Genomic DNA, 27,565 nt, shown 5'->3' with positions numbered 1-27,565 from the left:
CTGTCTGATAAACTCATTTAAAGATCCGAAAGGCATCTGTGTTAGAGTCCTGACACAAAGGAACTTTTTCAAAAATTACACTTTTCTAAATATCGGAACCCCAAAGTATATAAGAACCTGTTGTGTTTGACCTGTTGGGATGCCAGATTTATAAGTATCAAAAAGTTACTTGGGCCTAAAACAAAACAAAACAAAAGGATTTTCAGAAAATCTTCAAAACTGTATTCCCAGCATTTGCAGGCAGATTGGCAGTTCAAGTTCACCCTCAGCTACTTAATGAGTTTAAGACCAAAAAGCAAAGATAAACGAATCGAAAACAACTTCAGAACTGGATTCTGCTCGTTGGTACCATGAAAATCTTTGACTAGAAGACAGTAACTCTGTTAAGCACAGAGTCTGCCCAAAGCATTCGGTAGCTGCTCTGAAAATTCCTGATCCAGAATCTCTCCTAGCTGCCAGGGCTAGTTATCTGTGTTCTTACACTTGCTGTAAAACTTCCAAGTTATTTTTCATGCAACAGTTGAATAAATATAATTATAGAATCATATCCCTGACGTAATTCTACTTTCCCCCACAAAACACCTTGCTGATTGTATAAAGTTTTTGTTCAGAAATTCAAATAAATCATCACAAGAGGGAATCACATATGATGATGCCTTCTACAAATTTAGAAGGCATTGTCCTCAGAGTTCTTGTCCCAAAATTATTTTTATTCCTGAGGTCTGCTTCTGGCTTATTTATTCTTCAGTTGTGGATTCATAGAAAATATCTTTCCAAATAAAGACTTCTGTATGTGAAGGTACATGGAAATGAATATACATAAAAACCTGAGTACTTTATTTAAATTTCACCATAATAATCAGCCCATTGCTCCTCTGTTTATTAAGCTGATGCACACCTAGGAGCAGTGTCTAGGAGCGAGCAGTGTAGTGCATTCAGTTTTCTCCAGAGGATCAAGCCCAAAGAATACAGCATAATATATGGAGACCATGGACCAGACTAATTGAAATCCTGTTTAGAAGAACTCAATCATAGAATTATATATTTAATTTTACTGAAGGAATAAAAAGGCTGTTTGCATCAAAACCAAATCTTGAGAAAAACAAGTCCTCTGCTCCAAGAAAAGGCAATTTCTAAATGTGTTTTTTTTTTCATATGCACAGTGAATTCTGATTATTTCTACATGAGACCTAAATGCTGGGCAGCCATCCACTTACTGTTGATAGCTTCTCTCTCTTCATGTTCAGCTGGTAGATCCAACCACTTATAGTGCATAGCACAATCTTAATACAGTAACGCTTCATTTGCAGCCTAAACACCAAGGGGCTTCATGGTCTTAATGCTTTGCTTTTGCCTCCTTAAGCAGTGTGCCCCCTCCCTTGCTTGTGTCGAATAATGAGGGGCTGTCCTGGGAGCAGCATGCCTGAGCTCTTTGTGCACGGTCTGCTACCTATGAGTACTGCTTAGCTATACTCGAAAGGTAGCAAAGTTTTCTCACTGAAAAGTCTAACTTCCCTGATTTTTGGGGGCTTGTTTTAGGTTATCCTACACAACCAGTTGAACAGAGGCCACTGCAGCAGATGCCTCCTCAACTCATGCAGCATGTGGCACCCCCACCACAGCCACCACAGCAGCAGCCACAACCACAACTGCCTCAACAGCAGCCGCAGCCACCACCACCTAGTCAGCCACAGTCGCAGCAGCAGCAGCAGCAACAGCAGCAGCAGCAGCAGCAGCAGCAGATGATGATGATGCTCATGATGCAGCAAGATCCCAAATCCATTAGGCTTCCGGTCTCCCAAAATGTCCATCCTCCACGGGGTCCTCTGAACCCAGACTCCCAAAGAATGCCCATGCAACAGAGTGGCAATGTGCCTGTCATGGTTAGTTTGCAAGGACCTGCCTCTGTGCCACCGTCACCTGATAAACAAAGGATGCCGATGCCTGTGAATACTCCTCTGGGAAGTAATTCAAGAAAGATGGTATACCAGGAGAGCCCACAGAATTCTAGCTCACCACTAGGAGAGATGCCCTCACTTCCTGAAGCTGGTGGCAGTGAAGTACCATCTGTTTCAGGAGGCCCAAGTAACATGCCCTCGCATTTAGTAGTTTCTCAGAATCAATTAATGATGACAGGACCCAAACCTGGACCATCTCCCCTTTCAGCAACTCAAGGTGCAACTCCCCAGCAGCCTCCTGTAAACTCCTTGCCTAGTTCCCATGGCCACCACTTTCCAAATGTGGCTGCACCAACCCAAACATCTAGGCCTAAAACACCAAACAGAGCCAGCCCCAGACCCTATTATCCTCAGACGCCCAACAACCGCCCTCCTAGCACAGAACCTTCAGAAATCAGTCTCTCTCCAGAAAGACTCAATGCTTCCATAGCAGGACTCTTCCCTCCACAGATTAATATTCCTTTACCTCCCAGGCCAAACTTAAATAGGGGCTTTGATCAACAGGGCTTAAATCCAACAACTCTGAAGGCCATTGGGCAAGCACCTTCAAATCTCACTGTAAATAATCCTCCTAACTTTGCTGCCCCACAAGCTCATAAATTAGATTCTGTGGTGGTGAGTTCTGGAAAACAGTCTAATCCTGGAACAACAAAACGGGCAAGTCCAAGCAACAGTCGCAGGTCTAGTCCGGGGTCCAGTAGAAAGACTACCCCAAGTCCTGGAAGGCAAAATTCAAAAGCCCCTAAACTTACTCTGGCTTCTCAAACAAGCACAACCCTGTTGCAGAACATGGAGCTGCCTAGAAATGTGTTGGTTGGTCCCACTCCACTTGCCAATCCCCCTTTATCTGGAAGCTTTCCTAACAATAATGGGCTTAATTCCCAGAATCCCACCGTGCCTGCGCCTGCAGTGGGGACTGTTGTTGAGGATAACAAAGAGAGCTTGAATGTTCCTCAGGACAGTGATTGCCAGAATTCCCAGGGGAGGAAGGAACAGATAAACACTGAGCTGAAAGCAGTCCCTACCCAAGAAGCTAAAATGGTTGTCCCCGAAGATCAGTCCAAAAAGGATGGGCAACCTTTGGATCCTAACAAACTCCCCAGTGTAGAAGAGAACAAAAATTTGATGTCTCCTGCCATGAGAGAAGCACCAACATCACTAAGCCAACTTCTCGACAACTCTGGAGCTCCTAATGTGACCATTAAACCCCCTGGGCTTACAGATCTGGAAGTAACACCTCCAGCAGTTTCAGGAGAGGACCTCAAAAAAGCATCTGTCATTCCCACACTGCAGGATCCGTCTTCTAAAGAACCCTCTAATTCTTTAAACTTACCTCACAGTAACGAGCCGTGTTCAACCCTTGCGCATCCAGAATTGAATGAGGTCAGCTCAAACATTGCACCAAGCATCCCTCCAGTAATGTCAAGACCTGTCAGCTCTTCCTCCATTTCTACTCCCTTACCCCCAAACCAAATAACTGTATTTGTTACTTCCAACCCCATAACCACTTCATCTAACACATCAGCAGCCCTGCCAACTCACTTGCAGTCTGCATTGATGTCGACAGTCGTCACAATGCCCAATGTGGGTAACAAAGTTATGGTTTCTGAGGGACAGTCAGCTGCTCAATCTAATGCCCGGCCTCAGTTCATTACACCTGTCTTTATCAATTCATCTTCAATAATTCAGGTTATGAAAGGATCACAGCCAAGCACAATCCCTGCAACCCCATTGACAACCAACAGTGGCCTGATGCCTCCCTCTGTCGCAGTTGTTGGACCTTTACACATACCTCAGAACATAAAATTTTCTTCAGCTCCTGTAACACCTAATGTCCCCTCCAGTAGTCCTGCTCCAAATATACAGACAGGTCGGCCATTGGTCCTTAGCTCACGAGCCACTCCTGTTCCGCTGCCTTCCCCTCCTTGTACATCCTCTCCAGTCGTCGCTCCTAATCCTTCTGTCCAGCAAGTAAAAGAATTAAATCCAGATGAGGCTAGTCCTCAGACGAACACCTCAGCAGACCAGAGCACTCTGCCTTCTTCACAACCAACCACAGTAGTTTCTCCCCTTTTGACCAATAGTCCAGGCTCCTCTGCCAATCGGCGAAGCCCAGTCTCATCCAGTAAGGGCAAAGGAAAAGTGGACAAAATTGGCCAGATTTTGCTGACCAAAGCTTGTAAGAAAGTTACAGGCTCTCTGGAGAAAGGGGAAGAACAGTATGGTGCAGATGGAGAAACTGAAGGCCCAGGGCTAGAGACCACAACTCCTGGGCTAATGGGAACAGAGCAGTGCTCCACAGAGCTGGACAGTAAAACCCCAACACCCTCAGCACCCACTCTACTAAAAATGACCTCTAGCCCCATGGGCCCAAGCTCCACCTCAACAGGACCCATCTTACCTGGCGGTGCTCTCCCCACCAGTGTACGCTCTATAGTAACCACATTGGTACCCTCTGAGCTCATCTCCACAGCGCCAACCACAAAAGGCAATCATGGTGGCATAACATCTGAGCCACTTGCAGGTGGCCTAGTGGAGGAGAAGGTGGGATCCCATCCAGAGCTTCTACCCAGCATAGGTATGTACTTGAGCTTGGCATCAGCTCCTCGTGTCAGTGTTTTGCTGACCTGCCCCACAAGACAGAAAGACAAGCCCTTTTCTACTTAAAGGAAGAAAAATGGCAGTAGTTGTAGATTTACTTACTGAAAGTACATTGAAAAATAGGCTTTTAAATCCCATGTTCAGTTTATGTTCATTAACATGGTTCTTTCCTGGCTTCTGAATCAATTCACGTTTCATTTTTATGTGTATATGTTTCTCAGTTTTGAAAAGCTTTTTCATACACACTATCTCACATCATCTGTATACCAACCATGTGATATAGCATTATTCCTTGCTGTGGGTGAAAAGAGTGAAGCTCAGAAATGTCTAATATTTGTTGAGCCTATACTCTTAAGTCTCTGGCCTGGCACCGTCCCTTAAGTGTGAACATCGACCTCTCTATGCCCCTCCCATGATGAAGACTTACATGTTCTTCTTGTCTTGTTCTCATTGTACGCTAACTCAGGGGCCTTTCTGTTTGAATTGCTCCAGAAAAGCTTACCAGAAAACCAGGTTTTGTGATAAGCAAAGGAAAATCTGAAGGGGGAAGAGTCAGATAGGCTTGAGTTGGTAACTACCAGCATTTACCAGCTCAGTGGGCTGGGGCAAGTTTCACTTCCTCCTTTGTAATGTGGAGACTGTAATGGTCACAAGATTTCAGTGAGGTAATGCATATGACATGCTTAGCACAGGACCTAAAACACAGTGTTATGGTTTAAGTGCTATTGCCCATTTCCTTTGGACATGGCCTCTTAGTGAATTGCAATACTGGACACCTAGTCCAAGTTATTTCGGGTTTACTAGATCAGCGGTTAATACTGGAAGCACAGGTGTCTTTATATCTCCTTTCTCCTATATGGCTCAAATGGTGCTGACGCTCTGTGTTTCTAGAGACAAGGTAGTCATAGCTGGGAGGCCTCTGTAGTATCTAAGCCAGCTAATAATGCCTCTTTTATTTATGCAGCTAAAATACTTTGAGTGCCTACCAATTAGGAGGAGGAGCAGAAAGAATACCAGCTTCAGGTTATGATCAGAGTTCAAATTTTAGCTCCACTGGTTGCCAGTTACAGTCTGGTGAGTTCCTTGTACTTCACCTGTAAAGTGGAGATTATAATTCTACCACCCAGGATATGTAGGATTCAGCAAGAGGACTTGAATATCAAGTGCCAGCATACTGCTTCAGACATGGCTCTAGAAAGGGAACTCTCTCCTGCTTACCTTAGTGTCAGAGATACAGGAAGGGGTGAAGGCCTACAAAGAGCTCATTGTCCTTATAGGACAGAGAGACTGCTGGGGACGGCTCTGTGTCTCAGGTTTGAGTTTTGTGGATGTAGGTGATTATAAGGATTTTTAGAAGCTGGGCGTGGTGCTGCACACATGCAGCCTGTGGAGAGGAGGTGAGAAGATGGAGCAGGGCCATCCTCAGCTCCAGACTGAGTCTGAGGCCAAACCAAGCTAATGAAACCTTTGTAAACCAGAAGGAACTGGTGTGGCTTAAATATATCCTCTGCTGCTTGCTGTTTCCATTTCTGTTTCCTTTTGTGAACTTTTCCCTCTAATGCTAAGAGAAGAATGATGAAAGAATTGGAAAATATTTGTATTTGGCTCACAGTCGATAGTAGAGAAACATAAGTTTTAGGGAGATGAACTAGCAAGTTACTAAGCAGAGAGAGAAATCTACAAAATTCAGTTTCCATCAGAGGGTAAAATTGACTGTTGCAGTTTATCAAGAATTTTAAGCTGAGGTGTTAAGACGGGAGGGCATACCCTTGATAGCCCTGGCCTACTTAAGCCTTAAGTCTTCACTGTACAATGAAGTTCTGCTCTAGAGTGTCTCGTGTGTTCTAGTTCGAGGGTCTGAGACTGCTCTGTCTTTCAAAGACTCATTCTGACCTTTCTACCTGGAGTATTTCTCTACATTTCCAGCCTAGAATATCCTTTCCCTTTGGACTCCCATGGCACTTTATATTTTATGTCTCTTTCCATATGACATCATAGTGACGTGTATGTGTGCATTTATCTTACCTTCCATAGTAGGCTGAGCTGCCCAGAGAAGTCCTTTAGCTATTTGTTAGAGAAGTAATTGATACTACATTGATTGATTGATTAAGTATATACTTATTGTCTGTCTTATGCCCATCACTCTTGCTAGATGCTATAGAAAAGGACAGAATTGTGTGTTTTGATAATCAAGGAATGTGTGTAGTCTCTACCGGGGTTACATCATTTTTTTTAATGTTGAGGTGAGTGATATGGTCATTCTAAAAGTAGCTAGCTTGCTTACTAAGACATAGTTTTCCGTTTTGTTATTTTTTTAATGGCCATTAGGCCTAGTGTGATAGCACATACTTGTAATCCAGCACTGGGGTGGGAGGATCAAGAGTCTCAGACCAGGCTGAGGAGACTGAGAAAGACCCTGTCTGAAAACCACACGGAAAGAAACAAATCAGAACCTGAAGCTGGCCCTACAGTTGTGGCTGCGGTTGTTCTGGTAGCCATCTCCTTCCTGGTTCTTTCCAGTGTAAAGGGAGAAGCAGATAGATCCTGGAGCAGATCCTTGCTGCTGACGGTTAGAATGGTTGGTTTGTTAAGTACATGCTGACAATCAGCTTCAAGCGTGCAAGCGTGGCCTTCTAGGAATATGGTGTTTCCGCAGTTACTTAGCTGCTTGGTTAATGCTTTCTGGTTTAGTTGGTTAAAAAGAAAAGAAAGTAAAAGACCTGTTTGTTTGTTTCTTGCCTTAGCCCCTTCACAGACTTTAGTCCCAAAGGAATCTCCAGCCACAGCACTGCAGGGCTCTGTTGGCAGACCAGGTAAGGCACCGTGTAGAATATCTTGTTGGAGTGGGATGGGATAGAGTGAAGGAGTCAGTTCTCACACCAGTAAGTATCTTGAACTGTCTTACCTGCTTGTTTTCCAAGCCAGCTTAAATGGAGTGGCAGAACTTGAGTGGTACTCTGGTTACTTTTCCCAGGCAGCTTGTTCATTTTCATGTTTGTAGTGTTCCCAGAGAGCTCCAGAAGGGCACTCTGTGCTCGTTGTCTGTCCCCCTACCCTGAGTTGTTTCCCTTGTCCTATGATCCTGCTATCCACGGCTGGCTTCTGAGTAGTTAGCATATGCTTGCTTACTGGGGTGACAAGCATGGATGTACCAAAATGTAGCTGGATTACCATGGTGGGTGTAGAAGCATATTCCAGCCCCTCTGCTTACATGAATCATCCTAGCCATCTCCCTATGACTAAGTTTCTCCCCATGACCAAGATATCATAAACAGCCCAAGTAAACAGAACTAGGGGTGGTGCTTCCAGAAGGAAAATTCAGCTGTAACAGCTGCTGTGAGATGCTGGGTCAGTTCTGAACACACAAGCACCTTGATGGCAGTAAGAGCACTTCTGCCTTTGCAAAGTAGGCACCAGAGCCAACGAGTATCATAGACACTTTCATAGTTTTACTTGGTTCATTGTCACAGAAGGTTGTTGAAGGTACAAAAGAGAAAGTATGACTAGTTCCCAAAGGAAGTTAGAAAAAAACTCATTGATGCTGTACGCTTGGGCTGACGGCTCAGTGGGTAAGAGCACTTGCTGCTCTTCCAGAAGGCCAGATCAGTTCCCAGCACCCACATCTGATGGCTCATGGGTGCCTGTAACTCCAACTCCAGAGGCTCTCGAAGTTCTGTGGCGGTTTTATGAACACTCTCTTGCACATGGCACATCTCACATGTGCACATGTGTAAACACATCCTTAGAACCTTCCTCTTACATAAATTAGTGTAAACGTTCTTAAAATCAACTTCTTTACTTCTTTGTCTTCTTTCAAAAGAGCATACAAGCTGGATCTAGGGGCGCACGCCTTTATCCCAGCACTTGGGCAGAAGCAGGCAGATCTCTGAGAGTTTGAGGCCAGCCTCCTCAAATAGTAAGGTCCAAAATAGCCATGGCTACATAGAAAGACTGTCTCAAAAAACAGACAGAATTTATTAATTACAAATTAAGACTAAAAGAACAGACTAGCCTGATGTAGCATATGCAAATAATCATAGCACTCAGGAGGCTGAGGCAGGAGGATTACTACTATGAGGCCAGAGTAGGCTACATAGGGAGTTCAGGGAGCTTGTCATACAGAATGAGATGTTTGGGGGTGAAGCTCTTCAAGGACAGTACCTCTTTTTACTTGAGCTATTTTTCTTATTGATCTAGCACTTGAGATTGCTCATCCATGTTTTTATTATTAAGTATATATTAGATGAATTTGTATGCTCTAGCTGACCCAGCAAGGAAGCAAAGACCCAAGAAGGAATTAGTAGTGTCTGTTTCTTATGGCATTACATCAGTTTTATGGAAAAGATTCTGGGAACTAAGCAGAAGACAAAAGGCAAGGACTCCCTTCTGTGAGCATTTTGCAGTGAAGGTCCAGCCGCCTCACAGGAAAAGTGCAAAGTGACCATCAACACAGCAGATGGTAATGGTTGATGCTGAGTTATAATTACATACCAAGCCCTATACTAAAACTCATATGTTTTATTTCAATTTAATCTTTATGCTAAAGCAGATAACGTAGTCACCTACACTTTTCATATGAGGCACTGAGTCCTGAGAAGGCAAATAATTGTCATATGAACACATGGATAATAAGAAATTACACACAATAGGTATGGTAGCTCATTCCCTGTAACCTCAGCACTTAGGCCGAGGCAGGAAGATTGCTATGAGTTTGAGGCTCAGCCTGGGTTGCATAGTGAGTTCCAGAACATCATAGGCTATAGAATGAGCCCCATACATGGAAGGGAGGGAGGGAAGGGGGGAGGAAGGAAGGAAGGAAAGAAGGAAGGAAGGAAGAAAGGAAGGAAGGAAAGAAGAAAGAAGTTGGGATTAGAAAAAATTAAGCCGAGTAACTCTGCCTTCAAAGAAATGACCATGTGCTTTGTTGGGTCAGCTACTGAGCGTGAGGCACTGGATTCTTTAAGTACAGAAACAGGCACAGGAGGGAGGGCACAGGCAGGAAACATGACTGTCTAGAACATTAGAGAAAGGCCTTCCACCTTTGTAGAAGATAGCGCTAGAAGGTTTTTTGTTTTTATTTCATTTCACTTCATTTTATTGCTGGTGCTGAAAAGAAGTCTCTGATAAACCCAGAGAATGCTCACTGATGAGTCCTGCCAGACAAACTGTTTAGCTGTTTCTAGGTCACTGCTTAGTAGTTGATGACGTCTATGAAATATTGAGAAATTAAATATAATTTAGTCTGTGGGCAGTATCTCAAAGTAGGGTCCTCTAAAATTCAGTGAAACTGTTGTTAGGGACGGGGGAAGAATCTTTAATAGACATTCTATTATATTTAAAGGTAATTGCCTTTAAAAGGAAAATGCAGGAGGGTGGCGATATTTTTAAAAATGTAAAATCGGGTTGGGATTTAAAGATGCAGGAAGCAAGGTCCTGGGCGGTCCCCAGCTATGGGGGATTTTTTAGGAAAATCCCCAGTCCGAAAAAAAAAAAAAAAAAAAATGTAAACTATCTTGTCTACATGAAAGGAAGAAGCTTCTTTTACTAACCTAGTTTTAACTGGATGAAATCTGAGCTAGGCAATGTGAATTTAGTTCTGTTGATCCAAACAGGATTATTTCACAGTGAACTATAAATAAAAATAAACCAAGTAAGTGCCCTCAACAAACCAAGTCGGGTCAGTGCAGACTTTGTCTCCACGTTCCACAGGGTGAGACTCCTACAGGACATGGAAAACTGTTAGTGTAAATATGGCATTCTGAATTCTGTAATTCCTGTCTTCTTCCTGTGACACACATAACAGCGTCCACATCTCATTCTCTCCTTGTATTTTTTTTTTTTACAGAACTTGAGGCAAATGCTGCCATAGCCTCTGGACAAAGGTAAGATGACCATTTCTGCAGACTTAGCATGACCCTGACATAACTTCTTTGAAGGATATCAGCTTTCTCAGTCTTTAAACCTCTCCTCACCTTGTCCTTCTCCTGTACTCTGGCACCAGTTTATTGTCACTGCTCAGAGAGAGAGAGAGAGAGAGAGAGAGAGAGAGAGAGAGAGCGCTGCTATGAGCCCTCATTCCTCCGGGGAAACATTTCGCCTAATAAAACTTGATGACTATGTTTCTACCTTTTATGATTGTTTTGAAAACTGATGATGTATTCAGCACTCAACATAGTGAGGAAATGAGTGTTCTGTTTATAAATGTTACCTTCTTTACTGGTGGTCCTCAAATATATCTTCTGAGCATAGTTATTTGATCCTCAAAGGTGAAAGAGGAAAAGGCCAGGTAGGTAGGTAGGGTATAACCCAGGCCCTACCTGTTGAGTTAGCTGTGCTGCCCTATATAACCAAACAGATAAGGCACATCTGTGCTTTAACCTCATCAGCCCTAGAAGGGAGTTTAATCTCCCAAGAATCACCCTTTTTTTAGTGAAGGAATACAGTAACATTTTAATGAATGTCTCATATTTATATAGAAATTTAGTTGTAAAGTATCTTCACAATTATTTCTCATTGGATCTTCATATCAGCTCTTTTTTTAAAAAAAAATTATTTATGTATGTGCGTACACTGTTGCTGACACACCAGAAGAAGGCATCAGATCTCATTACAGATGGTTGTGAGCCACCATGTGGTTGCTGGGAATTGAATTCAGGACCTCTGGAAGAGCAGTTAGTGCTCTTAACCACTGAGCCATCTCTCCAGCCCTCATATCAGCTCTTTATATCAGCTAATACTATTCCTTGCTGTACCCTGGGCTATAAGCTCTCTAGATGTATTACTTTATTTTCACATTTTCCATTATAATCATAAAACATATTATATAGATGAGAAATCTAAATGTCAGAGAGCTTTAACTAAATTGCCCAGATTCACAGATAGAGCAAATGGTGAAATTGAGTTTTCAACCCATCTCTTTCTGACCCCAGAATTCTCTCACATTTGACCTATGTATTACAGTAGACAAGTTGAGGGTTTTGTTTATTTGTTTGTTTGATAAGACTCTACACTCTAGAGAGCAAGGAGTTAAGCATTGTAGCTGATAAATGCACAGGTTCTCCAACTTGACCCATATTATCTAATTCTCTATCAAGATGGTATTTACCCCATAGGTATCTGTTCACAGAGCTGCCTGAACACTGACCACCCAAACACATGAGAGTTGTTGTATTACTGTGACTTGTTTTGTTTGTTGATTGATTGATTGATTGATTGATTGATTGAGTCATAAGGAAAAGGGTCCGCTATCAGAAAAGTTAACTATTTTCTAAGTTCAAACAGAAAGCTATCCTTAGAATCTCTAAAAAGTGATGTAAACCTCTTTACTTGTAATTCCACCCTAGCTCATCTGGCTTCTCTGCTTTTCTTGGTTTGTGGTTTGATATGAGGTAGATAAGTAATAAATGAACAGGTATGGCCCAGTTCCCAACTACAGTGCTACTGGCAAAAGTTCTCCCAGCAAGAGTGAGCTGATAATCAAGCTCTGATTTGTACTTTTAAGGAGCTCACAGGCTCATGAAAGGCACAGGACATTAAAATGGACCATCTGGAGCTGAGAGCAGAAACAGTTCAGTAGTCAAGGGCACTGACCTTTCTTCCAGAGGACCCAGGGACTCCCAGCACCCACACAGTGATTCAACTCTCTGTAACTCCAGTTCTAGAGGATCAAACATCCTTTTCCGGCCTCTAAGGGCACTGCATGCATATGTGCACAGACATACATACAGGCAAAACACCCACACACATAAAATAAGTAAATCTTTAAAACCCCCATATAAAATAGAGCGCCCAGTGGATGCTTTAGAAGGTCATATATTTAGACTGTGAACCCAAGAGGAGAAGAGAAGTCTACAGGGTGCGAGAGGCAAGGAAAACTTCCCAGAAGAAATGGGCTTTATCTTGTTTTATTGTATAACATTTCCACTCTGTGCCTTGCAAGTAAATTTAATGTGATTTTTAAAAATTATCTTAATAAGCATTCTGAACCATGGATATAGTAAAAAGTTTATTAAAGAAATTTTCAGATTCATATCAGGATTAAGCCTAGTAATTGTAGCACATGCCTATAATCCTAGCACTTGGGAGGTACAGGCTAGAGAACTAAAAGTTCAAGGTTATCCTTAGCTATATAGTAAATATGAAGCCAGACTACATGAGACCTTATCTCAAAAAAAAAGTGGGAGGGGGGGGAGAAAAGGAACATCAGAGAGTTGCAGCGTGACTCCTCCTGTAGTCTTCTTTACAGCATATACAGAGACGCGCTATTCCACATGTGGGCACCTGACCAACTTCTCTACTGGTTTGGCTACTTGAAATACACGTGCACTCGTTTATCATGGATAGTGGCATAATCTTCCACAAAAATAATTTTAAGACTGCACTTAGATATGCCATAACTAAGTATCTTTTATTATTATTATGATGATGATGATTTTTATGTCTGTCATAAACTTGTCCCTGTGTCTTTAGTAACAATAGTATTACCAATTTTAAACCTTTAACTACTGGCTGGATGGTGGTAGTGGCGGCATATGTCTCTAATCTCAGCATTCTGGTGACAGAGGCAAGTAAATCTCTGTGAGTTCCAGGGCAGCCTAGGCTACATGCAAGAACTCTGTCAATAAATTAAATAAATATCTTTTTCTACTAAAATTCCAGGGTTGGAGTTAGGGCATTCAGTTTATCTGCAGTCGATTGTGAATATAGTCCTATTACTTATTACTATATTTTTATCTAATTCCAATATCTGCTCAAATTTTCCTAGCCACCCTCAAATAATTTCTTTTGAGACAGGGTCTCTCTTTGTAACCTATGATGGACTATAACTCACTATGTAGACCAGACTGGCCTCAATCTCAGAGGCATCAGCCTGCCTCTGCCCTTAAAATGTTGGAATTAAAGGTATGCACCACTACATACAGATTTTAGGTATTATTTTGGGCTAGCAGAAACTTGTGGACATCTATTAAATATACTATGCAGCTAGACTTTCACCAAGTGATGTGTGAAGGGGTGTATTACCACCTTAGGGAAGCAGTGAGGGTCTTCAGAGGACCTGCTGCAGTCCTTTATGCCTCTTACCTGCCTTCCCACAGTCCACCAGCATTGTGCTTTCTTATTTTATTTTTCTACTGTAACAAGCTAGACTCACTTTTAAATTCTCAGTAGCATTTTTCTGTTTCTATCTAGATTGACTGTGGCTTGTTTTGTTTTTTGTTTTTGTTTTCAATGCTGGGAATCAAACTCAGGCCTTGTACATACCAGCTAGACTGAGCTGTATCCCTGGCCCTGGGTAGCTGCTAGTAATCTACTTTCTGAATGAAACTTTAAAGAGTCCCTTTTTGTGTGTCGTAATGCCCTTAACTTTCTTGGAAATGTGGTACTTCTGTCTGTTAGCAGTGAGCCAAAAGAGACAGTTGAGAAGTCCAAAACCCCCAGCCGAAGAAACTCTCGAACTGAGGAGCCAACTATGGCTTCTGAGAATGTGGAAAATGGACATCGAAAAAGATCTTCTCGACCTGCTTCAGCCTCCAGCTCTACTAAAGGTCAGCAGTGGGGCCCGGATGCTTGTGGGCGTGGGGAGATTAAGATGTGCAAGGATCCTCATCACAGCAGCTCCCGTCCGTCCATTTGCTTCCCTCCTAGCTGTCCTTGGTTAACATATGGTTTGTGTGTGTGTGCACAGCAGTAACACTGCTGGGAGAATAAAGAACTTAGAATACTAGGGTAATCTCATTTTAAATAAATATTTGCACCTAAGTAAGGCTTTGAACTTACAGAGATCCACCTGCTTCTACCCCCAGTGCTAGGATTAAAGGCCTATGTCACAACACCGGGAAAGAAAAACAAAATTTTAGACATGCATTTTTAATGTACATGCTTGTAATCCCAACACTTAGGAGGCTGAGGCAGAAAGATCATATATTCAAAGCCTGACTCAGTTCTGGGCCAAGTTCTAGGTCAGTCTGGACTACATCCAGAGACCTTGTTCCAAAAACAAACATTTATATCTCATGATAGCATAAAGGTACACTGTTAACCATTCCCACCAGTCTTCAAAAGTCGTTCTTGGTTTTTTGGTTGTTTTTGTTTTTGTTTTAATTTTTAGACTTAGTCACTTGTTCACTTGCACTGGTTAATGCATTAAAGATACCCTCCGCACTGAGCTGTGTTAATGATGTGGAAGAGGGAAAGCAAAGCCACCGTTACCTCTCTCCCTGGGTCTTCTGTCTAGTCTTTGCCATGTCTGCAGTCTGTTGTGTGACTCTGACCCTGTGCCCCACTAATTGTCCTTCCCCGTAACAAAGGACTTTGTTCTGTATTTATTAAACAGCATGAGAATATGGCATGGGAAAGAAACAAGGATTTCTTTACAGAAATCTTTCACAGAGTTTTAGAATGGAAGGAGGCATTTTACTGTCTGCATGTGACCCTACATAGCCCTCAACACAGCAGACAGGAATGATCAATCTGTAGCCACATGCTGTTTGCAGCATTTATGGTACATAACTTGTTTTAAGTTATCTTTCAACCTGTTGGCTGTTTTCAGCAAATGATTGCCATACCATGCACATACACATATATTCTGGGCCAAGGACATACAAAATTATGTAACTTAAGATGAAAACTTTGCATTTATCTTAGGTTGTAAAAGCTGCATGGGAGATTCAAGGCATGGTAGGGTTGGTTACATTGTTTTCTGAAGGACAGGTTAAATTTAAATATGCTGAGTTCACAGGAGAATAGCAAGTAAATTGTCTTAACTGACCTTAAGGGGTATTATTGATTTTGCTGCCAAAAGTTTAGTCTTTTGGGAGCTAAAAGACATTTTTCATAAAAATATATCACCACCTTTACTGGGGGCCTCATACATTGATTTATTATTTTTTTTATCAAAGGCAGTATTAAAATTCACTGGGTCCCTTGAAGTGACTTGGAACAAAAGGGGGTCAAACCTGACAGTGCTCACCCTCAGTTCTTAGCCTTATCTGTCTGTGTCTCGGATCCACCATTTGATTTTCTTTTTTTTTCTTTTCTTTTTTTTTTTTTTAGACAGGGTCTTTCTGTGTGTCACTGGCTGTTCTGGAACTCAGTACTTAGACCAAACTGGCCTCAAACTCAGAGAAATTCTCCTGTCTTTGCTTCTTGGGTGCTAAGATTAAAGATATGCACCACAAGCTGCTGTTTGGTTCTTCATACATAAGGGAGATGTTTGTAAAGTTGACTTAGTTGATACTTCTATATGTATGCATGAGTTCTCTCAGGTATTGTGCACATGAGTGTGCATGCATGTGGAGACCAGATGTCAGTGCTGGGTATCAGCCACTCTCTACCTTGTTTTTGTTGAGCCAGTATTCTGTCATTAGACCTGGAACTTGCTGATGACGCCAGCGAGCTCCAGGGAACTGCCTGTGCTTCCTCCCAAGCACTGAGACTACAGGTGCGCCCAGCTCTTGCCCTTGCTTTTCATGTGGGTGCTGAGGATCCAAACTCAGCTTCTCAGGCTTTCCGGCCAGTATTTCACCAACCCAGCCATCTCCTCAGCCCAAATGTTGTTTAAAGGATAAAGATAAAACCCCACTTAATATATATAAATCTATTTCTGTACAGTTACCTATTTCACTCCAAATAACAGGTTTGCTTGCAGTGAAAAGTTAAGAGTTGATGATACGGACAGGATAGTGACCCATGCCTGTAATCCCAGCACTTGAGGGGTGGATGTAGGAGGATGGACCACAAGTCCGAGGTCAGCCTGGACTAGTAGTTACTTCAGGTAGCCTGAACTACAGAGAGAGATCTTGTATAAATTAATAAATAGTTGATTATGGGGAATTATGTGTGCCATAAAGAAAACCGTTATTAACGTCCTTCCTAGTCTGTAAATATTTGGAGATACTCTCCCACATGGCACAAGCAATATGACCACCCAATAAGAAAACATATTGAGGGGCTGGAGAGATGGCTTAGAGGTTAAGAGCACTGACTGCTCTTCCAGAGGTCCTGAGTTCAATTCCCAGCAGTCACATGGTGGCTCACAGCCATCTGTAATCAGATCAAATGCCCTCGTCTGATGTGTCTAAAGATAGCTACAATGTACTCATCCATGAAATAAATCTTTAAAAAAAGAAAACATACTGGAGTTTTTACAGCAGCCTGGATCTGCATTGGTCCATCTTAGAAAATCATATAGACCAGAGTTAACAGCAGTAACATGTTTGCTCTTTTCATCTGTAGTTTGTGGTGGCCTGCCTTCTTCAAAATGTTATGATAAAAGAAAGACAGTTTCTCTTAGAACACTGAACCTGGTAATGTAGCATCAGAGAGTTCATTCCATCCGCAAATAATTTAATCTGATTTATCTTTTGAATTAATATGTGAGAAACTTTTTTTTTTACCTCCAAAGAGGTAAAGCATATAAAACATTGTTTGGGTTTGGAAGTTTGCTTTTGTTATTCATAACATCTCATGTAGCCCCAAGACTGTTCTCAAGACCATGTGTGTGGTGCCTGTACCTTCTAAGTGCTGGATAACAGGTGTGATGGCAAGGCATGTGTCACACTACCAGGATAAAATATTCTTTTGTACTATTAAATCTAAAATTCCAGGGGTTGGGGATTTGGCTCAGCGGTAGAGCGCTTGCCTAGCAACCGCAAGGCCCTGGGTTCGGTCCCCAGCTCTGGAAAAAAAAAAAAATCTAAAATTCCTACCATGTAGCATCATGAAAAGTAAGTCAGTACAGTTAATGAAATATTAAAGAAATGTTTACATTTGCAGAACTTGAGGGCACTACTGTTCTCTGACATAGATGACTGAAAAAGTTTTGAATAAACATTTAAATCTGAGATGAGTAACTTGAGACATAGATATGTACAAGGGAAATTAAAGGAATTAAAGCAGTCTTTCCCTATTATGTCACTGTTGTTGTGTATAGGTTGTTCCCACCTATGCAGCCCTTAGGATCAGGGAAGGTTTTTCCTGTTTTGAACACTCCATGTGTGTATGCATGATGTTTGGGGGTTGTGAGACTAAAGATGGAGCTCAGGGCCTCATGCATGCTAGGTAGATATCCTGCTGAATGCTCAGGTGCACACTCATAATCATAATAAAGGTTCTTTTCTACCCCAAGTATTAATTTTTCTGGCCAGGTGCATTTCATCTTGTCATATTTTGTGCATGTGTGTGTGCATGCCAGCCAGTTGGTTCTCAAGTGTTTTTCCTACCACTGAGCCATCTATCTCTATGGTCTTTATCACATTTCCCCACTTGACAGGTTCTAATCTACAGACAGGGGTTATTCTTTCTCACCACAGGCAAAGCCTGTGACTGTTTTCAAATAGGGCTTTACTATGTCAATTCTAGTCATTGTGCATGCCTACGGGGCACTGCTACCTTCATTGAATGTGTCCTTCCATTTCTCCGACAGATATAACTGGTGCAGTGCAATCCAAGCGAAGAAAATCCAAGTAAGCAAGCTGGAAGATGACTTGATACTTGTAAATGTTTGTGAATTTTACAAAGAGCAATTTTCAGCTGTGACTTTTTAAATCTATTTCTGTACAGTTAGTCATTTTAATAACGTAATGACGCGGTCCTTTTCCTAGTCCCTGAAACCTGTCTCATAAAGTGTAATGGGGAGCAGCCCTTTTGGTGTTGCAAAATGAAGTTCAAGGCTTCTAAAATGTTGCCATGTATTGAAAGGAGCTAATGCCATTGTAAATGTTATTAGTTTCACATTTCTTAAGCAGCCTAGAGTACAGGGTGAACATTTGTAGATCTTGTAATGATGTATTGTGCTGTGGAAGTACTGTGTGTGAATAGCAGTAGTGGGGCAAAAAGCAATCTTGTCATTTGGAAATGTAAATAATTTTATTATATAGTGTTTTGGATGTATTTGTTGTAGAAATGGACCAGTGAATAAAGAGAATCTAAGGGTTTGTACAATGTGAAATACTGAACGTGTTAAATAAATGTCTTTGTCATAGAACTTAAAAGTATGTTATTGGAAAGGATGATCAAGCTTCTCTTGTGGGTCACAGATGAGTAAACAGAGCTTTCGCTGTAACTCAGACACATCCCACCTGAAATGCCCACCCAGCAAGCTGAGGAAAATGCACCTACTTGCTCATTCAACTCATTCTTGGCTTTGAACAAACCATTTCTGTTTAGCAACATACTGGAGTGGGGTGTGTGCACTAATAATGTCATTTGTCTGAAAATAATCACCAAGTATGGTGGTATACACTTGTAACCATAGTGCTTGGGATGTAGAGGCATAAGAATTACCAGTTCAAGGTCATCCACAGCTACATAGAGAGCTTGCTTGTCTCAGAAAGTAGAACCAGCCTTCCAACAAAGGCACCCAGGGTTTTTAAGAGATAAGAGGCTGTCAGCAACTTCCCCCACCTGATGCCTGTGCTGCTCCGTTTGGGAGATGCACTGCTGAGCAAGATTGCCTTAGCACAGTTCCACACAGTTGACTAGATAGCTCTTTGACCTTGGCATAACCCAGTGCTTGGGACCAAAAGAGTAGACTAGTGTCTGCTGTGCTCATTCTCATTTCTGTACCCTGGTGTCTTCATCTATGTGTCTTACAAGGATCTCCTAGAAATATTTTATGAGTCAGACCATATACTGTCCTCTTCTAGCAAACTCTTTGTTCTCTTCCTTTCTTGCATGACAAATGAGAGCAAAGCCTAGCCTACTGATAATGCCCTCCACCCTGACTGTACTTAAAACTGTAGTGTTTCTCAGACTTTAGCTCAGGCGAGGCAGAAAGCTTAATGTGCTTTAAATAGATTTTTATTTGTTTATATTATTTTTTCTCCCATACAGGAATAGCATTACAACCTAACATTCAGAATCCTGTTACACACATACACAGGCATGCCACATGACCAGGTCGAGGTGGTTGTGTCCTTGAGTCTGTCGACACATCACAACATGGTCAGTCAAAGAGTTTTCACTTCAGCCAGTCTCAACACAAAACACCCAACAGAGATGCACTCAACTTGTTGGTTCCATTTGGAACTAGGTGGTAGGGAAAGAAGATATTTGAAGCAGGCTGTGGTTTGTCTGCATTCAGTCCCCTCACACAAAGCTACGTGGATCTTGAAAGCCACCCAGGAGCTCTGGTAGGGTCCTTGTTGCACCTAAGACATTATAGGTCCCAGCAAGTTGCTGAGAGGGTTCCAGGCTGGGGAGCAGGCATACTCCAAAACAGCACCAAACTGCACTCACACACACAGGGCCCTGCTGGGCTAGACTGGCAAAGGTTAGAAAGTGACACCAGCGCAAGAGAACCACTCAGACTTACTGGAGAAAGCTGCAAGTTGCCCTTTGATGTAATTGGGACTCACTCTAGAAACAGGTCCCTCTGACATCCTTAGTTTTGGCAAAGTGCTGGTAGTACTGACATTAATACAAACTGGTACAAATTTCTCTAGGGTCTCTGAAATCACCAATCAAGACAGACTCTCTAACCTCCTCCTGTCTAGGGTTGCATAGGACTTTGTGAATTCTGGTTCCCTTGTGTATTCAAGTTCTGTGGTTTAAGAAAAAAAATCCTGAAGCATGCTCAAGGTGAAAGGCACATACACAGTCAATACCGTATGACGAGGTCTGATGCTTCAGGAGTCAGACTAGCAGGAGACTGAGTAGTGTTGGTTCTTAGAAATCTACACACAACAAAAATATCGCCACACTCAAATGCTACAGATCTATAGGAAAGTACAAAAGAAAAATAAGCCTTGCAACCAGTCAGATGAGAGATTGGAGGGGTCTAGAACTACTGGAGCTTCGAGAAATCAGGTCAGGAGCGAGGCCTTTTGAAATTTGAGCCAAATGCCCTATCAAACTTCCCACAGCAGCAGGATCATGGGCATTTGCCCAGGACTGAGCCTAGGCCCCAACTGGCAGTGAGGAATAGACAAGAAGGGCAAGAGGGAGTTTCAGCTTTTAAAAGTGCTGAAGATCCAAAGCTGGCTGGGTAGTGACCCTTAGGACAGTTGGAAGAGTAAGTGTACTCGGTTGTAACTGAAGAACTTGGGACAGCAACAAGGTTTTCAACTAACAGGGCCCTAATAAGCTAGTGTAGGATTTTGATCTGCTTATAGTTCCTGTTTGGCTTATTGGGCTAGAAGACCCTAGCCAGGCTTCCTCTGTCCCCATCCTGGGGATACCCTCTCCCATCCCGCATGAAGCCTAGCAAGAAAGGATCAGAGAGGGCAGCTACTTTTTACCCTCATAGGAATGCAGTTTTCTCCAACCCCAGCATGGCTCTGAGGCCTGAAACCTGGGGTTGGATGAAAGGGAAGACCTGTGTTAGTATGTAACAGGAAATCTAGGGGTTTTAAGGAAGGAAGAGCACACACTTAAAAAAGGACAGCTAGAAAGAACTGGAAACAACTTGGGGCATCCCAAGAGGCTGTTGCTGGTGTCTGAGCCCCACCACAAGAAGGGAGAAGCTGGCTACCCCATCCCTGTGCCCTACCCAAGAAATTCCTTACTCCTGATATTTAACTAGAAAGGGAAGAGGGATCATAGGGCACTCAAAGAAAGAGCCCTGTGGGAGAACATTAAGAAGACTCTTGAAGGCCCTGAATCTCTAAGAAAAATTTGGGAATCTGGACACTGAGACTCCTGACCTCCTCTACCCAGGAGTGTTTATTCCCCAGCCATATTGAACAAAGTATGAAATATAAGGCCAGAGGCAAGATGAAGGCAGGGCTGTCAGTCTGGGGATGGCTTTACCCCATAATCCCTCCTTAGCATCATTAATTCCTCCTTAGCATCACGCCTCTGCATTCTTGCCTTGGGGTAAGGTGTCCTTCTCCCTGCCTGCAAACCCTCTGGCCTGCATCTCTCCTAAGCTAATTCTAGCACCTTGGGCATATGAACAGAGATGGCCAGGATATTGGGGCCTTACCCAGCTTCTACTCCTGGGGTGGCATGTCAAGGTAAGGTGACAAGGTACAAGCCCTTCGGACTCCAGACTCACAGGGGTGGGGATGGGTAGGGGTTACTCCTGAAGAGGGACAGACTTCAGGAGGCAGGATTATAGGAAAAGGAAATGGGGGCAGACTCCAGGCTCAGGCCTAAGACCAGGGCTTAGCTCCTCTGACCAAGCACAATGCCAGCTCTCAAGATGCCCTGCTCCCTTCTGCTTCTCAACCCATCTGCCCCTGCCTGAGTCTCCCAATAGGCTGCCTTTTTCCCTCCATTCCCTTCACCTTATCCAACTTACAACTCACCGTCCTCTTCCACATACTTAAACTTTCTAGGCCTAAGCAGCAAGAAGGAGCCCAGCCCCCAGGGCAGAGAAAAGGGGAAAGCTGAAATCAAAACCGTGCCTGATCCCTGACTGCAGGGTAAGGACAATGGCCCAGGCCTGGCAGGCTGTACCTGCAGGATTGGGAGGGAATTGCCAGGAATGAAAAAAAGGAACAGGAGTGGGAGCGATCCCAAACAGAGAAGAGTAAGTCTTGGAAAGTAGGAGCTGAAAGTGGAGAATGCGCCAGGTCAGGGTGTGAGAGGCTCTTAAAAATCGGGTGGGCTAAGAGGGAAAAAGTGAAGGAGCGAGAGACAGAAATAGGGGTCTGAAAAGGAAGCATGGGAGACGAGGCGTGGGGAGTGTGAGTCAGACACTTGGGGAGGGAGGGAGGACGAGGATGAGAGAGGTTAATAGGTGAGTTAGATCAGAAACAGGGAAGTAGAGGGCCATCATCCCACCTCAAAACTTAGGAAGGAGGGAGGTTGTGATATCCGGATGGAGGCGGGCGGACCCTGAATACCCCTTGAGCAGCACACTGGCTGCTACAGAGGAGGCAGAAGGGACCAAGAGACGGCAAGGGATTCGCGGGTGCAGCGGGGGCGCTCAGTAGTTGAACTGGCGCTGGCACGGCTGGTAAATGAAGCTGCCCTGGTGCTTGGGCCGGCGCGAACGGCTCTCCCGGGCGCGATTCTGCCGTTGCAACACTTTAGCACTCAGTGTGTGGCGCTCGGCGCGCTGTCGGGCTCTCTGCAGCCTCCGCACCTGGCCAGCCTTCTCCAGCAGCACAGCTCGAGCGGGCATAGGGGCAGCTGCATGGTGCAGGGCCCTAGGCTCCCGGCGGGCAGGCGCCAGCTCTCTGCGGGGACAGAGTACAACTCTGTCAGAGGGGGAAGAGGTAGGGATTGGCCATCCCACACAGTCTCTGCGGGTCAGGTCACATGATGTCCTAACTGAGGGGTACAAACTCTTCCCTTAATCATGGTTAGAGGCTTGATTAAGTACCTGGAGTAGGCAATTAGAATAGGGAAAAGGCTCTGAGCCCCAATCAACACAAGCCCTACTCTGATTCGGTTGGCAATTCAGGCTGGTCCCTCCCAATCCTCTGAGCCAGGACTCTCCCAATCCCCACCTTTAGCCACAAGACCACGCCTCATTTCATCTGTGAGCCTTGGCAGCAACCCACCTGACACGCCCTTCATCCCAAGGACACGCCCCTGCTAGTCTCCTAGATTCCTAGCCTCCAGTCTCCATCCTCAACCCACTCACCCATCGCTGAGGTCCTGATCAGGCAAGGCAGCTTCAGGGTGAGGGGAAGGTGGCCCAGACTCCAGCACTATGGTGCTGCCGGTGACATAAACGGACATGCTGGGATGCTCAATGAGGAGGTCCTCCAGGGGATTGCTCTGGAGGCGGGCAGGCCCAAGGCCGGGCCCCTCTGCAGTAAAACAGGCGGGAGGGGTAACAAACCAGCTCTCGTCCATCAAGGAGGGCGCGGGTGGGGGGCGGCCTGCAGGAGCAGGAGAGGCCCTGGGGTCGGGTGGAGCTGTATAGCTGTCTATAGGGTTTGGGAATGGGAAGCCATGCGGAGGGGAAGGAGCAGCGGGGGAGCGTGGGATGGACACACACACACACACACACACCGGACACAGGGGATGGGGAGAGAAAGGGCATGGTTAGTCAGACCTGCAGCTCTATCCATCGTGCCCAGAGAGCACCTGAAGGGCCAGGATCCTTAGCCCGCTGCCCTAGGGATCCCAGGTGTGTATGACCCAACAAATGCCAGGAGACAGGGCTTTCAAGAGAAGGGTCTACGTTACCTCACCTCTGGGCTCAGTGCTTCAACTTTACTTTGCCCAGCAGGCCTAGGGGGAGTCCAGCTTCCAAATAGTCCCCTTCCCCTTCCATATTGCAAAGCCTCCTGTCCTCATTATGTTTCATGGACTAGGAAATCAGAATGCTGGCTCCTGACTCAAGCCTCACCCTGTAGGTCAATGATGAGCCAGCCGTCCACTTCATCCTCCTCAGAGACAAAGGCCCCCGGACAGTTGGAGTCTTCAGGAGGTGCGGGGGTGCTAAAGAAAAGGCTGGTGAAGCGCTGGAACATGGTCAGCGGGTGAAGCAACCTCAAGGGGGCGCCCTATGGCAGTTCAAAGACCTAGGAAGCATAGAAAGACGTTAGGACCACAAACTTAAGTCAGCCCTTCACTTGGTAGCTGAAGACAGGGCTACAGCCCCTAGCAGTGACAATAGAGAAGCTTATGGTGTGTGCTTTCTGCACCCAGTAGGTGTTCCTGTTTGCATTTAGGAAAGTATTGGGTCTTTCCTTCTCATCTGTCAAATGACAACAGTAATACCCTAATAAGAGTTAAATGAGCCAAACACTTAATGACATGTTTAGAGCAGTGCCTTGAGCACACAGTAAACATTCAATAAGCTAATAAACTTGGTGTTATGGCAGGGTGCTTTGGGGATATGGAAGAAGTGATATAAATGACCAGGCTTTGCCAGGGTAGGTCTCTAGAGGAAGACACAGCCAACCTGGGCTTTGAAGAGTAAACAGGAATTTTCCACTAAGGGAAAAACATATCCTTACTATCATCATCATCCTTACTAACATCCTGTGTCAGTAACATACACTACACTAACTTCGTCTATTTGTCCTCACAGTGGATGAAGGGACAAGCCTGGAATCTCAGTACTTGGGAGGTAGAGGCAAGAGGACAAGAGTTCAAAGACATGATGACCCCACGTCTGTCATCCTAGCCCTTAGAAGGTGGAGGCAGGGGGATCAGGAGTCCAAGTCCTGGTTAGGCTACATAGTGACTTTAAGGCCAGTCTGAACTACATGGGACCCTACCTAAAACACTAAACAGCCTCTGGCTACATGGATCCGTCAAAGGGACTGAAAAGGAGCGGGAGGGAGAGAGAATATTTTTTCCTGGTAAAGAGAAAAATAAAACAAGGCCTAGAGAGGTTAAGTTCACTACCTAGTCTCGCAGCTAGTAAAGTGCACAGGTAGTATTTGAATCTATGTAGTTAGTGACACCCATACTCACTACAGTCCACTACTGTCTAGATTAGGCTTTTTTAACTTGGTAAATAGGCCTGTGGCTACGTGTAACTTTTCTAGGAAAAAAAAAAACATCTTGGACTTCAACAAGGTTTTCTAAGCAGCAGCCTTTCACAGACCAAGAATAATTAGTGGGGTTTGAAAGGTGCTCCCTAACAGAAACCTCACAGTTCTTGCTACAATCTCCCAATGAGATTACGCAACCCTCAGATGAGGGGGACCTATGCCCACAGGTCCTCCCCACAACTCTAACCCCACCCCCTTTCCCTAGATTCTTGTTCAAAGTCGGCATCCCTGGCCAAGAGACAGAATATTGGCCAGTGAGACAACATGCGAGAGAGAGAGAGTGGAAGAAGGAAGCTGTCAGATGCGAGGAGCCCTTGAGGATAAACTCAAGTGTTGGACCCAGACCCAATCCTTCCCTGGACTAAGACAAGAAATTTCCTGTTCTAGGAACATTCATCTACCCAATAAAGCTATAGCTTAATGGTGGTGTGACAATGCAGAATGCATATAATCAGAAAAACCTCAACAGATAATATCCAAGAATGATGCAAACAGGGAGAGCAGACACATGCCCTGGTCCAGCCAGCACCCTTGTGCCTATCCACTGAACAACGTAGAAATCCTGGCATCAAACTTTAGCACTCATTTCCCAGGGTTCACACTGCATGCCAGACCCTGACAGGAGCCTTTTCAACTGTTGATATGTTGAGTGAGAAGCTGCCTGGTGGAGATCATACAAAAGTTAGTGACAGCCAGGAGAGATGGTAGCAGTCAGCCAGCTACAACTGCCCCCTCCTCCTCTGACCACTAGGAGAGCCTCCTGGGTTTTCTTTCCTAGCCTACTGGCTTCCTGGCTCTCAGATTCCTGGCTCTGCTCCAGGAAGAACCATTCCCTTAATCCTACAGCAGCTGTGCCCAGAATAGCACTTGAGGCCAAAGCCAATCCTAGCCCAGGCCATTCTTGAGCGACCCCCAACCTGGGAAGGACTCCAGATCTACTTACTTGGAAAGTAAGAAACATCCTTCTGTCACCCTGGAAGCAGACTCGGGAAACAGCCTAAGCACTGCAATCACTAGTGCCAGGCTCTCCCAGCTGCCGGCTTGGGATCTGATGGGAAGCCAATAGAGGGAACTCCCAACTCGCTCTCAACATCTGCCCTGGAGACACCTGGAGGCAGGCAACTAGTGACTCACCTTTCTGTGGTCAAAACAGCTGGGAGACAGCAATTAACTGGGTTCTGAGGTAGAAAGAAGGTAGAGGAAGTCGGGGCCTTGTAAGGGACCCAATTTTCAGAGACCCCCTGGGAAAATGACCACGATCAGGAAGAAGACTGAAACACCCCATCAAATTGGGTTGGTGCTGAACCCAAGATAGGGTCCTCAGTAGATGGATATATAGCTTGTACCTTGTACTTCAGCTAAGGGATCTGTCGCTTATTGGGTGTGATTGTAATTGGCTGAGATCTCTAATAAACCACGTCTCTCTGAGTCAGTTTCCCCCTCTGTGAGGTGGGCTTTAAGACCCTCAATATTTGTAAGCTGAAAATGACATCAACTAAGTCTCTGCACACATGCCAGGGATTAGAAGGATGTTATTATGTTAGGGGGCGGAGCCTGAAGACTGAGGGGATCCGCTACCATCTGGTGCTGTCTCCAGGACATGGAGTCTGAAGCTTCCTTCATCTACCTTCCACCCTCTCGACTTAAATTGAGTTTTGCCATCTGACCCTTCTTCAGGTCGCAAGAAAAAAGCAGATGAGAGGCCTGACCTCAGTCCCTAGATTAGCTCGGGGAACCGCCGAGTGCCCTCGGATCTCGCTTGCCTTTCAGCGTCTCTCAACCCTCGACCGGCCGGGCACAACATAGCGCCCACCGGGTCACCAGAGGACAAGCACCCAAGCAAGCCTGGAAGGCGGGGCTGGCCTTGGTGACGTCTCAATGTCATATGCAAATAACGCGACGTCATGGCCTACCGGCTTAGGGCAACCAATAGGGAGCCAAGAACGCAGCTCCGGCTGCCGCCGGCGGAGACAGACAAAGAACGGGAGAGGGGGGCGCAGGGCGTGTCCTGGGGGTGCCCGGAGCCCCCAACCCCGAGGTCGGGACTCACCTGGGGCCGCTGCAGCAACCGCTGCGCTGAGGTAGTTGTGCGGCCGGGCGTCCCCGGGTCGCCGGTGCTCACAACCGGAGCCGCATACCGGGGACAGGCCGAGAGACGGCGGGGCTCGCGAACGGACGCCCGGAGCTGCTGCGGCCGCTGCAGCCGGGGCTCAGGGCACAAATCCGAACGCTTCAACAGCTGATTGTGACGTCACAAAGGGGCCCGCCCGCTCGCGTCAGCGGCCGTCGGAGCGGCGGCCAATCGCAGGCGTGGAATGCTCTTTCCCCGCCCCTCCTCCGCTTGCCAGCGGGTGGCTGCATCCCGGGAGCTGCGCTCCCAGCCTCTGTCTGAGTGGAGGTGACGGCCCGAATTCCCTGCCCCCAGTCACCCACAGACCTCACATTGAAAGCGACCCCCCAATTCTTCCTCAAGAATCCCACCTCGCTGCTTTTTCCGCACATATCCCTGCTCCCTCACTTGTCCCAGCGCTCCGCACATCCTTAGCCTTCATCTTAGGTACAGGACACCCACCCCACTCACCCCCGCCGCGCTCCATCTGT

The 27,565-nt window shown here is 45.0% G+C and overlaps 2 protein-coding genes across 10 annotated transcripts in view; one reads left to right on the top strand and one right to left on the bottom strand.

Annotated features, from left to right (window-relative positions):
• Ncoa6 (nuclear receptor coactivator 6) overlaps window positions 1-18,543 on the top strand; it is a 71,779-nt gene extending 53,236 nt beyond the window's left edge. For 4 of the 5 annotated variants that reach the window (XM_032904521.1, XM_032904524.1, XM_032904523.1 and 1 more), the window contains 5 exons: window positions 1,540-4,536; window positions 7,304-7,372; window positions 10,405-10,441; window positions 13,956-14,104; window positions 17,983-18,543. In XM_032904521.1, the coding sequence (XP_032760412.1) occupies window positions 1,540-4,536; window positions 7,304-7,372; window positions 10,405-10,441; window positions 13,956-14,104; window positions 17,983-18,026 (3,296 nt within the window). In that variant the 3' untranslated portion in view covers window positions 18,027-18,543. The remainder of the gene's footprint in view (window positions 1-1,539; window positions 4,537-7,303; window positions 7,373-10,404; window positions 10,442-13,955; window positions 14,105-17,982) is intronic. The other variant, XM_032904522.1, reaches the window with a different exon arrangement.
• Window positions 18,544-19,336: 793 nt separating this feature from the next.
• On the bottom strand, window positions 19,337-27,211 carry Tp53inp2 (tumor protein p53 inducible nuclear protein 2). Of its 5 annotated transcripts, none has more exons than XM_032904525.1 (4): window positions 27,015-27,211; window positions 23,809-23,983; window positions 23,095-23,383; window positions 19,337-22,684 (listed from the first exon to the last, which is right to left on the bottom strand). In XM_032904525.1, the coding sequence occupies exons 2-4, from the start codon at window positions 23,930-23,932 to the stop codon at window positions 22,432-22,434; spliced, it is 666 nt and encodes a 221-aa protein (XP_032760416.1). In that variant the 5' UTR covers window positions 23,933-23,983; window positions 27,015-27,211; the 3' UTR covers window positions 19,337-22,431. The 5 variants fall into 5 exon arrangements, with proteins under 5 accessions (XP_032760416.1, XP_032760420.1, XP_032760419.1 ...); XM_032904529.1 differs by having other exon boundaries at window positions 23,095-23,263; window positions 27,015-27,126; XM_032904528.1 differs by lacking the exon at window positions 27,015-27,211 and adding an exon at window positions 26,674-26,908.
• Window positions 27,212-27,565: the final 354 nt, after the last annotated feature.

Source organism: Rattus rattus, chromosome 5 (genome assembly GCF_011064425.1).
Source record: "Rattus rattus isolate New Zealand chromosome 5, Rrattus_CSIRO_v1, whole genome shotgun sequence".
NCBI classification, from domain to species: domain Eukaryota; kingdom Metazoa; phylum Chordata; class Mammalia; order Rodentia; family Muridae; genus Rattus; species Rattus rattus.
Note: the sequence above shows the minus strand (reverse complement) of the source record. Positions and strands in the feature narration are given on the sequence as shown.